We start from the raw sequence: 16,158 nt of genomic DNA, 5'->3' as shown, positions 1-16,158 counted from the left end.
ACCCTAACTGTTAGTCCCTATCTCAGAGCTGTGCTCTGTACAAATCCCACACAGACACAGGAACTGTTATGAAGGAATAAAATATTAATATCACTATCTGCACAGACACAGAGAATTGCTGAGCATGAAACTCTTATGGGAATTGTTAGATGTGAAGAATAAATTTCACAGAGCTGTTATGGATATGGAGGTGAAGAATTGAATGAGATAATATTTATACCCATCTACTCTGTCTCTAACAAAGCTATGTTGCTGTACAAATCCCACACAGACACAGAGCTGAGCATGGAACTGTTATGGAATTGTTAGATATGAAGAATAAATTTCACAGAGCTGTTATGGATATGGAGGTGAATAATTGAAAGAAATAATATTTATACCCATCTACTCTGTCTCTAACAAAGCTATGTTGCTGTACAAATCCCACACAGACACAGAGCTGAGCATGGAACTGTTATGGAATTACACGGAGATGTTATGGATATGGATGTGAAGAATTGAATATTCTGTGTGTAACAGAGCTGTGTTGCTTTGATGTTATTAGGTACAAATCCCCACACAGACACAGAGCTGAGCATGGAACTGTTATGGAATTGTTAGATGAGATTTGTTTGTGAAGATCTTTAACAGAGCTGTGCTTGCCTCACACAGACACAGAGCTGAGCATGGAACTGTTATGGAATTACACAGAGATGTTATGGATATGGATGTGAAGAATTGAATATTCTGTCTCAAACAGAGCTGTGTTGTTTTGATGTTATTAGGTACAAATCCCCACACAGACACAGAGCTGAGCATGGAACTGTTATGGAATTGTTAGATGAGATTTGTTTGTGAAGATCTTTAACAGAGCTGTGCTTGCCTCACACAGACACAGAGCTGAGCATGGAACTGTTATGGAATTGTTAGATGAGATTTGTTTGTGAAGAATAAAATAATTTTTAAATTTATTCTTAATATCCCTATCTCTAACAGAGCTGTGCTGTTTTGCTCTACATAGATACAGAGCTGAGCTTGGAACTGTTATGGAATTGTGAAGAATTGAATATTCTGTCTCTAACAGAGCTGTGTTGTTTTGATGTTATTAGGTACAAATCCCCACATAGACACAGAGCTGAGCATGGAACTGTTAGATGAGATTTGTTTGTGAAGAATGAAATAATTTCTAGATGTTTCAATACTCAATATCCCTATCTCTAACAGAGCTGTGCTTGCCTCACACAGACACAGAGCTGTTATGGATATAAATGTGAAGAATTAAATGTCTCTAACAGAGCTATGCTGTACTGATGTTATTAGGTACAAATCCTCGCACAGACACAGAACTGAGCATGGAATTGTTAGATGAGATTTGTTTGTGAAGAATGAAATAATTTCTAGATGTTTCAATAATTAAATCTATACTCAATATCCCTATCTCTAACAGAGCTGTGCTGTACTGACACACAGACACAGAGATGTTATGGATATAAATGTGAAGAATTAAATGTCTCTAACAGAGCTGTGCTGTACTGATGTTATTAGGTACAAATCCCCGCACAGACACAGAGCTGAGCATGGAATTGTTAGATGATATTTGTTTGAAGAATAATTTCTAGATGTTTCAATAATTAAATCTATACTCAATATCACTATCTCTAACAGAGCTGTGCTGTACTGATGTTATTAGGTACAAATCCACGCACAGACAGAGAGCTGAGCATGGAATTGTTATGGAATTGTTAGGAAGAATAATTTCTAGATGTTTCAATAATAATATAATTAAATCTATACTCTAACAGAGCTGTGCTGTACTGATGTTATTAGGTACAAATCCCTGCACAGACACAGAGCTGAAAAGATGAGCAACAGAGCTGAGCATGGAATTGTTATGGAATTGTTAGATGATATTTGTTTGAAGAATAATTTCTAGATGTTTCAATAATAATATAATTAAATCTATACTCTAACAGAGCTGTGCTGTACTGATGTTATTAGGTACAAATCCCTGCACAGACACAGAGCTGAAAAGATGAGCAACAGAGCTGAGCATGGAATTGTTATGGAATTGTTAGATGATATTTGTTTGAAGAATAATTTCTAGATGTTTCAATAATAATATAATTAAATCTATACTCTAACAGAGCTGTGCTGTACTGATGTTATTAGGTACAAATCCCTGCACAGACACAGAGCTGAAAAGATGAGCAACAGAGCTGTGCTGTACTGATGTTTATCCCCGCACAGGCACAGAGCTGAGCGGAACTGTTATAGAATTGTTAGATGAGATTGTTTGTGAAGAGATGTTTCAATAATAATATAAATCTATACTCTAACAGAGCAATGCTGTACTGATGTTATTAAGTACAAATCCCTGCACAGACACAGAAAATAGTTCTAGATATAATAATTCTATACTCAATAATAGCTATACTTAGGTACAAATCCCCGCACAGACACATGTTTCAATAGATATTAATTAACAGAGCTGTGCTGTACTGATGTTGCTCAGACACATAGGAGCATAGAACTGTTATGAATAAGATTGAAGAATAAAATAATTTCTATATCAATAGTCTATACTTATTATCCCTATCCCTGTGCTACTGTAATTAGGTACAAATCCTTGATATTTGTTAGATGCGATCCTAACTGAGCTGTGCTGATATTATTACGCACTATGAAAATTCTCACAGAGCTGTACAGGAACAGGTTTCAAATCTCACAGACACAGAGCTGTACAGCTTGGAACTGATTGGGAACAAGGTTTCAAATCTCATAGACACAGAGCCTTGCTGATATTTCTACAACATGGAACTGTTATGGGCAGGAATTGTTAGATGCACTCAATATTCCTATCTATTATAAACACAGAGATGTTATGGATATGGAGGTGAAGAATTGAATGAATCTCTAACAAAGCTATGTTGCTGTACAAATCCCACACAGACACAGAGCTGAGCATGGAACTGTTATAGAATTGTTAGATGAGATTTGTTTGTGAAGAATGAAATAATTTTTAAATTTATACTTAATATCCCTATCTCTAACAGAGCTGTGCTTGCCTCACACAGACACAGAGCTGAGCATGGAACTGTTATGGATTTGTTAGATGAGATTTGTTTGTGAAGAATAAAATAATTTTTAAATGCTCTACATAGACACAGAGCTGAGCATGGAACTGTTATGGAATTACACAGAGATGTTATAGATATGGAATTGAATATTCTGTCTCTAACAGAGCTGTGTTGTTTTGATGTTATTAGGTACAAATCCCCACACAGACACAGGAACTGTTATGAAGGAATGAAATATTAAGATACTTAACAGAGCCTTGCTGAGCATGAAACTGTTATGGGAATTGTTAGATGTGAAGAATAGAGCTGTTATAAAATGTGAAGAATTGAATGAAATAATATTTATACCCATCTACTCTGTCTCTAAAAAAACTAAATCCCCACACAGACACAGAGCTGAGCATGGAACTGTTATGGAATTGTTAGATGAGATTTGTTTGTGAAGAATGAAATAATTTTAAAGTCTATACTTAATATTCCTACAGAGCTGTGCTTGCCTCACACAGACACAGAGCTGAGCATGGAACTGTTATGGAATTGTTAGATGAGATTTGTTTGTGAATTTTTAAATTTATACTTAATATCCCTATCTTTAACAGAGCTGTTATGGATATAGAGGTGAAGAATTGAATCAAATAATATTTATACCCATCTACTCTGTCTCTAACAAAGCTATGTTGCTGTACAAATCCCACACAGACACAGAGCTGAGCATGGAACTGTTATGGAATTACACAGAGATGTTATAGCTCTAACAGAGCTGTGCTGTACTGATGTTATTAGGTACAAATCCCACACAGACACAGAGCTGAGCATGGAATTGTTAGATGAGATTTGTTTGTGAAGACTGAAATAATATCCAATAGATCTATACTCAATATCTAACATCTCTGTGCTGTACTGACACACAGACACAGAGATGTTATGGATATAAATGTGAAGAATTGAATGAAATAATATTTATACCCGTCTACTCTGTCTCTAACAAAGCTATGTTGCTGTACAAATCCCACACAGACACAGAGCTGAGCATGGAACTGTTATAGAATTGCTAGTTGTGAAGAATGAAATAATTTTTAAATCTATACTTAATATTCCTACAGAGCTGTGCTTGCCTCACACAGACACAGAGCTGAGCATGGAACTGTTATGGAATTGTTAGATGAGATTTGTTTGTGAAGAATGAAATAATTTTTAAATTTATACTTATTATCCCTATCTCTAACAGAGCTGTGCTTGCCTCACACAGGCACAGAGCTGAGCATGGAACTGTTATGGAATTGTTAGATGAGATTTGTTTGTGAAGAATGAAATAATTTTTAAATTTATATAATATACCTATCTCTAACAGAGCTGTGCTGTTTTGCTCTACATAGACACAGAGCTGAGCATGGAACTGTTATGGAATTACACAGAGATGTTATAGATATGGAATTGAATATTCTGTCTCTAACAGAGCTGTGTTGTTTTGATGTTATTAGGTACAAATCCCCACACAGACACAGAGCTGAGCTTGAGAAGAATGAAATAATTTCTAGATGTTTCAATACTCAATATCCCTATCTCTAACAGAGCTGTGCTTGCCTCACACAGACACAGAGCTGAGCATGGAACTGTTATGGAATTGTTAGATGAGATTTGTTTGTGAAGAATGAAATAATTTTTAAATTTATATAATATCCCTATCTCTAACAGAGCTGTGCTCAGAAATAAGCCACAAGTGGACCGGAAGTGGACCGGAAGTGGACCGGAAGTAAATATGTGTGGGTGTAGGTGGGTGTGGGTGGGTGTGGGTGTGTGTGTGTGTGGGGGGGTAGCTCTTATGAGCATCTTGGCTTAGTTTTAAGTGTAGCCAAAAAAAATATCAAGAGGGGCATATTTTTAACAAATTTATGGACAACAATCTCACAGAAGTGCCTTTTGTAAGTGTAGGCAAATCAATCTGAGGGGGGTCATACTTTCCGGAAAATTCCCGAGAGCATTTTTACAAAAATCTTGGATTAGACAGGGTTCCAGACTTGAGCAAAAAGCTCATATGGGCATGTTGAGCTAGTTTTAAGTGTAGGCAAATCTGCCTGAGGGGGGTTCATACTTTCCGGTCCTGGTTATAGCATAAATTACACTACTCACCGAAGCACTTGTCACCTAACTTCAAGGAGGCAGATATTGTAGAAAGGTTGGGTGGAACTCACCTATACAAAGTGCGCTTTGCCGATGGAACTCAAAGAGTGGTACATTCACGTTGGATTCGTCACAGGACACACAGACAACAAAACCATCCAGAAACCTGGGGTAATGATAGTCCACCCGGACCAGAAGGCGCGGCGGAGAATCGAAATTCAGATTCCAAAATTATCCCACCTCAACCAGACGTTGATGACCGTCAACCCTGACGCTGACGCTGCTCCACGACCAACATCCACTCCTCATGTGCCTAGAAGATCGACCAGGATTAAGGTACTCCCTGACAGATACGAGTATCCTTGTTATTTTTTTTTTTGTAACTCTGGGAGGAATGTAGTGCTGCCTCCTAGAGGGAGAATACTAGATACTGTTGCTAGACATGAGTCTGTGCAAACAGAACCTGGAATGGTGAATGTAGTTTCGTTATAATGTAAAGTGTTATTGTTTTGTGAGTTTCTTAATAAATTCAGTTAATCTTGTTAATATATGTGTTTTCCATCGCACAACAATAACAAATTGTTTAAGCTAATTGCTTTATCCAGACTGTGCTTGTCGCTTGTCAATTCGGTGTGAAATATCTCTGACATGCTTCTTTTCTTACCAAGTCCGAATGGTATGTAGACTTCATCGCAAACGACGTCTCCGTCGTTATTGATGAATCTTTCAGGTTGGAATTTTTCAGGGTTTTTCCAGTATTCGGGGTCCATCAGAACATTATGAAGGTTCACATACATCGGTGTTCCCTAAAAATATACAAAATTTCATATCATCTTTTAGTAAGTCTACTCAAGTAACGATTTACGTTTTTCGAATAACTATTCCTCCTACTACCATAACTATAAAACTGAAACAAAACACCAAACAAGCTGATGACAGCATCTGCACCAACATGAGTAAACATTCATTCCTTAAAAACAGGTAGGATGCAAAATGAAAATAAATTAAACGAGTTATGGACAATTTGCGAAACTTATGCACAACTTGCAGATGTTATAATTGCGAGCACAAAGTTTTACAATATCAGTAATATGCTTCTTTTGGAACATCGAAATATCGAGAGTATCTGAAAGTAGAAAGGTATTTGTGTTTGTGGATAAACAAATCAAGGTTAATTTTATATATATATATATATATATATATATATATATATATATGTATATATACGTACAATTAAAACGTCCCTCCTCAAATCATTTCTTAACGATTTTGCACCCTGCCTGTCTTTTGAAGGAATAGGTTTATTTTCCGTCCGAAGAAATAATTGCACATAGTTAGCTCCTTCCTATACACACACACAGACACTTCATACAAACCTCCGTTTCTTAAACATAATTTTGCAACACTTTACAACATTCAGGGAATGCATGGCAAATATTTGAAGAACAAATATAGAATTTGGATGGAGGATTCACGTAGCAAGGTACTCCACTACGCTTCTAATTAACGTTTAGATGATGTAAGATAGCCTATACTAATCCTATGCTCTACCGTGAAAGAAGCCAAGGGTGTGTGCATATAACAAAACCAACAAGGAAATGGTGCGTTATTACCTTTGGGATGCGATACCCTGATAGCTCGACATCTTCCAGTGCACGTCTTGTTGTGACTGGTACCACAGCTGCTATCCTTTGTACTTCAAGAAGGAAGGCTGTAGTGTAAGGCAATCTGCAACGAAAACATGTGAAATTATAAGTTTTCATGTGTTTGCCAGTGTTTCACTGAAATAAAGCCAGAAATAATATGAGAATATTCTTCCGTTAATAGCCGTTAATTCTTCTAAAACGTTATGGCCAATTTCTTATGTTAGTTGGATGGCAGAGGGTATCGACGCTCTTAGACTGTCATTTATCCAGTCAATATTTTACAGTGTAGCGCTTTGTTACAAGCTCTTTGAGTGAGCATAGCTAGAGTTTTTACGCTAGTAAGTAGGGTCTATATGTGGCCTTAGCATGCTACACTAACCTCTTCATATCTTCCAAGCGTGGCAAGACTCCTTTCCCAATGGTCTCCTCCAGTTCCTGGTGAACTTTACGTTGCACTTCCGGGTAAAGGGTTAAGTAGAGAACGATGAAACCCAAGGAAGATACGTTGGTGTGGACACCAGCGATGAAGAAATCCACAAATACTGGGAAGATCTTTTCGTCTACGAGAAGGAATGAATAATAAACGTGGGAATATAGAAGGTGTTCGTTCCAAAATTTTACAACTCTGACCCTCTATAAAACCTAAAAGATAGCAAGGTTCTGTTTCTTTTTGTACGTATAATAGCAACGCATAAAGTTTTATTTGTAATCAAAATAACTTTCTGTTTACGAATTTCCTGATAGATAGATTGAATGGGGCAGTCCAATTCCTTAGCGTTCACGTTCACCAGACCTTTCTTACTCCCCTCCTTTATTTGTGGGGTTACGTTAAGGATATTGTGTACCGTACAAAGATTATGGATTTCGGTGAGCTGAAGGACAGGATTAACAACAGTTCCTGGGGAGAATTTGGCAGGAAGTCGTCTGCGTATCACCGTTATTCGTGCAACCCAAATGTGCTCAGGTCCAGCGCTTCTAAAAAAAAGTTGTAAAGATAATTTTGGAACACCCTGTATTTCATGAGACATTTTAATAATTTTAGGTTTACAGAAAATTAAATACATATATTTCCATTGAAGAATAGAGATGGTACCGAGAAGCAGTGGCGTGCCCAAGTGGGGGTTGATGGGGTTATTAACCTCCCTTTCGCCCAGTATTCCTAAAAAAAGAAAGTCAAAGGTAGGGAAATATTACAAAATGAGGGCTGACTACCAAGAAAAAGTATACATAACCCCTCCCTTTCGAAAATCCTGGGCACGGCACTGCCGAGAATACAATTTAGAAAGAGAGACGAGAGCATGGCTTGTCAACAACGAATCAGCCATCTGTAAAATCGAGACTTCGGCCGAAAGCCTCGTTCCGTTGAGACGTTAGTAAATTCGTGCAAAATATATTAAAATTTTCTTCTAATCAAAAGTGCTTGCTGCACTACAAGGGTTGATCAAACATGCCAAGGAAAAATGGCCAGTGATGTACGATTGAGTACAATCTTTACGGCCTGCAGAAACTATTATATTTTTTACTTAGAAAAACATTGAAAAAATTATGCATGAACTTTAAATATGTAACTCCACGACGAAGTATTATTTTCCAAATGGATACTGCAAATGAATACTGATAATTTTCTTTTCAAATATCGTAAATATGCTGTAGTGTATGCCTAGATAATAATTTCATATAAACGGCGCATTTCCTATTTTTACCTTTTCCAATTTTCAAAACTCCACTTCATTTACTATTAGTCATTATGTAACAAAGCACAGCCGACGCCCAACATAATAGTGCTAGTGTCTATCATCTTCATTCACTCCGATTTCGGTAACGTGAGGCTGAAAAATTGCAACAAGAAAGCCAAAGAGCAGAGCATACATTCTGTTAGTATCAGTACAATTTTATTCCTTGAAAAACATAGGATAAAGACGAAGAAAGAACAACAAGAACAACAAAAATTGATAATTTGCCCACTATTATCTCTGCCACCGATTGTACGTACCTTGTATATCTTTCTCAAATCGCGTATAATTGGTCTTATAGAAAAGTTTATACTATTACAGCGGACCGAGGACGAAAATGTTATTAAATAGCAAATCGACAATGTCAATATTAGTAATACAATAGAGCACCAATATTTTCATAGGGCGCATCGTTTATTCTTTTCCAACAAAAAATATAAAATGTTATTGAGTATAGAATTTTTGTAAATCACTTGTACACTCCCTTTAAAAATATCCTAACATCGGCACTGACGCTCAATATTCATGCTTGTATTTAGTGGACAGCTGTACCTAGGTATCATGTAATTACAAAAAAATATAAGGAGGATGTTGCATTTAGTTTTGCAATTCTTTCGCGGCCACAGAGATAGTATTCTATTTTATTGTATTTGATTCATTTCTTATTCCCTCAGGAACACATCTTCTAAGGTTAGTTCATCGTACCTGTCATAACTCCTTTACCGTCGTTCTCTTTTATCTCTTCGATGCAGTCATCCAAGAAGTCTCGTCGAACACCTTTTACGTACGTTTCCTTGTGCTCCTTTAAATTTTCCTAGATAGAAATAAGAGAAAAATATATATATGATTTATAATTTTCAGAAGTATAAAGTTCAGAGTCGCGAGTTTGCTTGTGACGTCAGATGGGATAATTCTATTTCCATTCCATTCTAAAATGTCAGATTTCATTTTGTCTGTCTGTCTTGCATTTTCAGCTGTTTCCTCGCTCTATAATATTCTGACAATGTTATCCATTTATATTCAGTAAACATGGTACCAGAAGAGAACTTTATCTCTAATAAAAAAGGTTTTCATGATTTTTCAAGTGAAGACGAATTTGCCACTTCTATCACCATATAAAGCAAAGGTGGCCGAACTTACTTAGGATAGGAGCCAGAAGGACATATTTAAACTATTTGGAGGCCCAAGAGTTAAATAAGCATGAAACGCAAATTTGTAATGTTACCTCTGTATGACCTCTCACACAAAAGGATCTATTTTTTTTAAAAATGAAAACAACCCATAGAACTATTTATTCTTTGGAATAAGTGGTAGAATATGAAAACATGTCTACTAATTAAAATGAGTTTTTAGAGCCAAAATGGCCATAAATTTGGGCTTCGTGTATAATTTTAAGGCGAAGTTGAGGAAATTTTGGCAGGGTGTTGAGGTGTGGGCATAAATCACTGACCACGAGTAGACGAGAATGGTGGGGAAAACCACAGACAGGAAGGGTGAAAGGCAAATTGTGAGAGAAGATGAAGTCCCTCAAGGTCTGAAACAACGTCATCCAAATGTTTGCACAGGTGCTATTGAAATGCGATAGTACACATTACTTACTTGCAAGAAGCTCCAGAAGGCCTCGACAAAATCAGAAGCTTGCTTGTATCCAGAAAGTGTTGGAAACATCTTCCCCAGATCAGGGAAAATGGCAAGCAATGCTGCTCTGGAGAAAGTTGCATCCTGGGCTACGGTCAAGAGGTGCCACAGATTTTGCAGGACGGGATCTCCATAGTCGAACCTGCGACCTATCATAAGAATCCAGAGACAGTTGACAACAGGGAGCGAAAAGACATCGTCATTCATTCTGATGCTTGGATGTCCAGTTTTAACAATCATCTGCTTCAACTTGTCTACAAAATGAAGAGCCTCGTCCACAAGCAAGTCTTCCATCGTGCGTTTTCCAAAACCAAGATCTCTCATTCGCTGGACCGTGAACTTGCGTTGTTGTTGCCACAGTTCACCGTTGCTCATCAATATACCTGTAGGAAAAGACAGAATATAAACAAGGTATATATTTCTCCTATTTGGCGGACTGGGTTCTCTCGTGACTTTTTTTTGTAGTTCTCGCTCTATTCTTTGTCCACTGGAAGAACGAAGTAAATGTAATCAAACACATCTGGCTTGGAAGAAATCTTATTGGCTATTCCAATAACAGCTGAGGAATCTTGAACGTACGAATATAGTGCATGTGATAAAGCAATAGCTGTAAACGTAGCTGTTATGTTGAAATTGTGGAACCTTATATTATGAGCTGTGCTGTACAGCCATGGGCGTACATACTATAACTCACGTAAGACCCCCCCCTCCTTTTTTGGTTCAATTAGGGTTCCTATATTTCATAAGTGAAAATCCGGGACACTACTGACCCGTAGCATGTTAGGGAGGGGGGGGGGCTGGACCCGATAAAGTTGTATGTATGTACAAGATAATTGTCATTTACATCCCACAATTGTGTACCAGTGGCGCAACCACAGGGGGGGCAGGAGGACATTGCCCCCCAACCTTGATCGGAAATGAGTTCTATGGGTCAAGGGGGGGCAAACATTGAGGGCCAAATGTACCTGCAGGGGGCAATCACCGCCCACAACTTCAAATTTTATGCAAATAAAAACACTTTTCGTAAAATTTTCTTGCTCGCTTCGCTCGCAATCCCTGCTTTTCTTCGTTTTATCAAGTTCAAACCCGTTGCTAGGCGCCGAACGATCTAAACGAAAATAAGCTGTAAAATTGATTGATTGATTTGTGGTTTTAAGTTCACTTTACGCACGGAAAGGATATTTGGGACTGGACCTACAGTTTAAAGTGGGATCCGAACCACTGTGCCATCTGCCTTCACCGGGTATCGAACCCGGTACCCCTTGATCACAAGTATTTAATTATGATAGGCAAAAATAACACGGAAAACGCAGAGGAAACTAATGTATACGCACTGCACCTCGGTTGTAACTGGGGCTCTCAGAAATTATTTGAAAATAAAGCAATTCACCTGTATTGCAAAGCTTGGGCAGGAAATAAATGTAAACATGCCGTTGCAGTTTTTTCCCCAAAGAGGCAGGCTAGTTTAATAACAACACCGGATAATAATAATAATAATAACAATAACAAGTTCATTGAGGCTATCTTCAGTCTTCACTGAAAATTGACTGACTGAATGAAACAGCAACATTAGCATGTCAATTATATTTTTATGATTTCGGATATTAACTAATTCTCATACTATTTTCATCTTCGCACTTAATCGACTTGCATCTGTTCCAAATTGCATGCATAATACATTGTTTTCGAAAAAATGTTATATTCATAAAGAACAATTTAAAATTTACTTTCATGGCAATAAAATCATATTTCCGAAAGATTATTTCGGAAAATAAAGTGAAGAGACTCATGCATTCTTCGTAATTTCCTTGCCGCATTTCAGTTATGCGTGTCTTGTCAATCAGTTCTGCTTTCCCTGTTTTATTTAAACATTTGATTTTGTTGATTCCACGGGGTAGAAAACACATGTAAGCTTTTCACTTGTCCTGAACCACAAAACGATTTAGAGCAAAAAACTGAACAGTAGACGCTACTTTTTCGCATGTTCCCCATGCTTTAAACGGCTTCAACACGGCGAAGTGTCCTACATGGAGTGGTTCCTGAAAGTCTCACCAGATGGCATATCGGATAATTTTAATCGCGAATAGCAATAGTTTATTAAGGAATTCTCCCGAGAAATCAAAAGGTCTGGCAACCCCGGCCTGATCCGCGCTGAAGGCTCCTTCCCCCTGTCCTTTCCCCCATCCTCCAGCGCGATGAGGTTCTGCGCAGGTTTCTTCCCTTGTGGTTCCCCTATAGCATTGTTCTCTGTAATGCATTCTAAATTACGAGACAGAGAAATAAGACTTGTCTTAATTGATTTTGTTTTAAATCCATGAACAATTGTTTTAAGAAAAGGGAGCGTGCACATTTCAGAGACAATTTATGGAATTTTTGCTGTTGGTTTTTTGTGAGATAGATGAATTGATTATGTAATATATTTAAATAATACATGTTATGTATCAATGAAACTTTGAATACGCACAAAAGTTAGTGTCCACATCGCTCCATGTTGCATATATGTGAAACATATATCGTGCATGAAAGTTATACATGTTAATGTAAAAAAGAATTATATTTGGAATGCATTTATCAAGCATTTTCTGTCTTTCAAAAATAGTTTGTGTGCTTGTTTTCCATTATTAATGTGAAATTTAACGTGTTGAAAAAATAATTCAAATAGTTTGTTCGAACACAAATGCAATAGCACCAACTTCTACCCCCTTTCTGCATAATTTACAAGGGTAATAACGTCTTTCATTCTACTACTACTACTAATAATAATGTTGGTCGCGAGTTCGAATCCCGGCTTGGGCATCGATGTTTCATCATATCATCACTCATCTCCAAATTTGCCAAAAGTGTCACAATAAGCGAAGTAAAATAAAGCAAATCGATAATAACAATAACAATATAATATTATTATTAGCATAATTATTATTGGTACGTTTTTCCTGGTACTTGCCCCCCCCCCCCAGACAAAAAATCGTGGTTGCGCCTCTGCTGTGTGGAAACTTTATTTGAAAACTGCAGACTGAACAGATAGGCACCCAAGCACTGACTCCTTGTAGCAAGCAGGTTACTATACAATGGAAGAGAATCTTACGTGAAATTCAGCACTGCTAGCAGACGGCGGCGCCATCGTGAAGTCAAAGATGTTTGCAGCAGGGGCGGTTTCTGATATTGTTGCAGTGTTGCACAACGACCGGATATTTTACCATGAAATTTCATGCTTTTTGTTGTATTCTTTTTCATTGTTTTCCTATTAAATATATTGGACAAACAAATAATTTTACCCTTGATTGCTTCAAAAAAGCTAATTCCATTATGATCCGTTAAAAAGAAGAAAGCAACCTGCAGGATTTCACAGTATATGAGTAGAAGTACAGGTCGACGTTGCAGCGCCGAAGCAACAGCCTCACGGCCTGATCTCTACAGCGAGGAGTATTGGAGCGAAGTTCAACGCCGTTTGTCGTATACCGATTGAACTTATACGCCGGACTTGATCTGCATCAGCAGTGAACGCCAGACCTGGTTATTAAGTGTTGTTTGTCATCAGACTGTGATTAGCTTCTGTCATGTATGCCTCAAAGTCATAGCCGTCCTGCGTGACGAGACTTCTTGTTTCTATACCATTATGTAAGTTGTTGTACTAATTCTGTTATTGTGTTCGTGAATTATACACTTTTGTTTGTGTTGGAACTTCTGTCTTATTCTTAACCCCATTTCCTGGATCACCGAAGAACTGAAAGAACCCGGAACTCAACACCGTTCTTCCTATCCTCGTGTCTAAGCCGACTCGTCGTTGCAGAGACTGTGCAACTAACCAAGGTCACCCACAGGCAGGGAAGAAGACTTCACGACGGACCGGCAGGAAACCCTGGGATGCTTGTTCTTTTTTACGCCGTTAGAGAGCAACAGCGTGCGAACAGTAGGCAAAGTGTTACTGTCCCGTGTCGTAGAGCAACAGACAAAATGTCCATGTTAGGCGAGGATAAAAATTTTCCTCTGGGGAGAATTTTAAAATAATTTACTAACCTTACCACCAATCACCAATCCAAAAAAATGTTTCAAATATAACTTATCGTATATAGATGGAGTGCTAGTTATTTTCCCTGATTTGTGGCGTGGACGCTGGACTAATTGTCTATTGTCATAGTTTCGATATTTTGTGGACTGTTGTTGTGTTCCAACCGTTACCAACCGGCACCAATGCTTGAAAATTGGAACAGTTAAAAATTGTTCAAAATACTGATTAATATTATTGGGTGAATATTCCAGGCCAATTAGAAGCATCGACTTATCAGAGTTTCCTTCAAAATATTCAACAGTTGAATCAGAACATTAAAGTACTTCTTACGTAACACACACAAAAAAACAATTCTGCTCAATATTGTTGCCGAATATATGGAACTTCAAAATTTGCATGAAAATTATTAATTATTATCCTCAAAAATGTCACGTGGCATTTTGCGGATCCTGCGAAAGACCAAAACGCCCGAAAAGTATCGAGAACAAAATACAACCAATACTTTCCGATACCGATACATCGACATCGGCGCAGCCCGAATATAAATACATATAAAATTATAAATATATATAATTACATTATAAATATATAAAGTTAAAATTATATATAAATATTGTGCTATATATTCGCTGCAACCACCAACATTCCGAACCACGAGCCGCCACTGGTTTGCAGTACCGTCTGTATCTCGTTAACTCTTGTATTATGGAGAGGGAATGGTTCAATGCAGAGTTAGATTGTTTTGTAAAATGAGCATTTTAAAATTACGTCCACGCATTTAAATATAAAAAACAGTCCAGGAAAGTATAGTCTTAACAATTTCTTCTTTCTCACCCAATTGCATGATATTTGTGCATCCCGAAGAAACTATTCGGAACACCGGGACAAATGATACCATTCCGGGATTGTCCCTGAAAATTCGGGACGTATAGCGTCCCTAGGTACGATCTGGCTATCAAAATGCACTCTGCCACCCTACATAAAATGAGCAGAAAATCTTTTTGAAAAAGCTAATCCCAGCTTCTCCTTAAAAGAGAATTACAATGTTAGAATTAGTCTTTTCCTTCTTGCTACAAAATTGAAAATAACATCAGCGGTGTTATTTTAATATTCATATGTGTGTACACTTAACGTGCAGAGTCCATTAGTCGAGGATCTCCCGTTGAATTTGCGAGGACATAATTTGAACCTCCTAAAAGGTAGACACATCTTCTCGGGTGTTGAAGATGAAACTGTCAGTGTAGCCAAGATCACTAACAATTTGTGCATATTTGTTGACAAGAGCTTGTCTCATTTTCTACTGCCTACAATGCAGACCCTGGACATGTCTTTTTAATTACTGATTGCCACATTTTTCATTCAAATTTGAAAATGTAAAAAAATATCAACCAGGCCATACAGCATTTTGACACACTGTTCCAATGAATGAGGAATAGGCATTTCATATTGGACCCACGAACCGTGACCCACGATGTGCTAACCACGGAGGGCTGCTCCTTTGATAAGACTCGAGGGGAAAGAATTCCACAGGAATGGGCAATAGCCAGGATTAAAATATGTGCTGTAAGAATGTACAAAAATTGGTTTTGGACACTTCTCTGAAATTATCTATCTATCTCACCCCTTAATTATACCACCCATTACATCAGCACCATCATATTCTTCACCAACTATTTTTTTTTCTAAATTCACACCCACTCAACCCAGAGAGAGTAGAAGTACTAATACGAGTAGCTGAAGCTAACCCAGATGCAGTTACAATCTCCAATAGGGACAGGACCTCCCCGATGGCGCAGTAGTAGTATCGTCACCTTGTAAACAAGAGGTCCCGGGTTCGATGGAAGGACAAATGGTTCGGATCCAACTTTAAACTGTAGGTCCAGTCCCGATTAGCCTTATTGTGCATGAAGTTGACTTAAAAACAACAAATCAATCAATCCAATAGGGACAAGTTT

General features: G+C 37.7%; 1 protein-coding gene across 2 annotated transcripts in view; it reads right to left on the bottom strand.

Moving 5' to 3' along the window:
- The window catches only part of LOC145988365 (methyl farnesoate epoxidase-like), an 80,012-nt gene that overhangs the window by 12,941 nt on the left and 50,913 nt on the right, over positions 1-16,158 (bottom strand). The window contains exons 4-8 of one of the 2 annotated variants that reach the window (XM_083123243.1): positions 10,156-10,577; positions 9,262-9,370; positions 7,203-7,383; positions 6,791-6,905; positions 5,842-5,983 (exon numbers count right to left, since the gene is read on the bottom strand). In XM_083123243.1, coding sequence (XP_082979369.1) covers positions 5,842-5,983; positions 6,791-6,905; positions 7,203-7,383; positions 9,262-9,370; positions 10,156-10,577 — 969 coding nt within the window. The remainder of the gene's footprint in view (positions 1-5,841; positions 5,984-6,790; positions 6,906-7,202; positions 7,384-9,261; positions 9,371-10,155; positions 10,578-16,158) is intronic. The other variant, XM_083123244.1, reaches the window with a different exon arrangement.

Source organism: Lepisma saccharinum, chromosome 5, assembly GCF_977018435.1.
Source record: "Lepisma saccharinum chromosome 5, izLepSacc3.1, whole genome shotgun sequence".
NCBI lineage: Eukaryota > Metazoa > Arthropoda > Insecta > Zygentoma > Lepismatidae > Lepisma > Lepisma saccharinum.
Note: the sequence above shows the minus strand (reverse complement) of the source record. Positions and strands in the feature narration are given on the sequence as shown.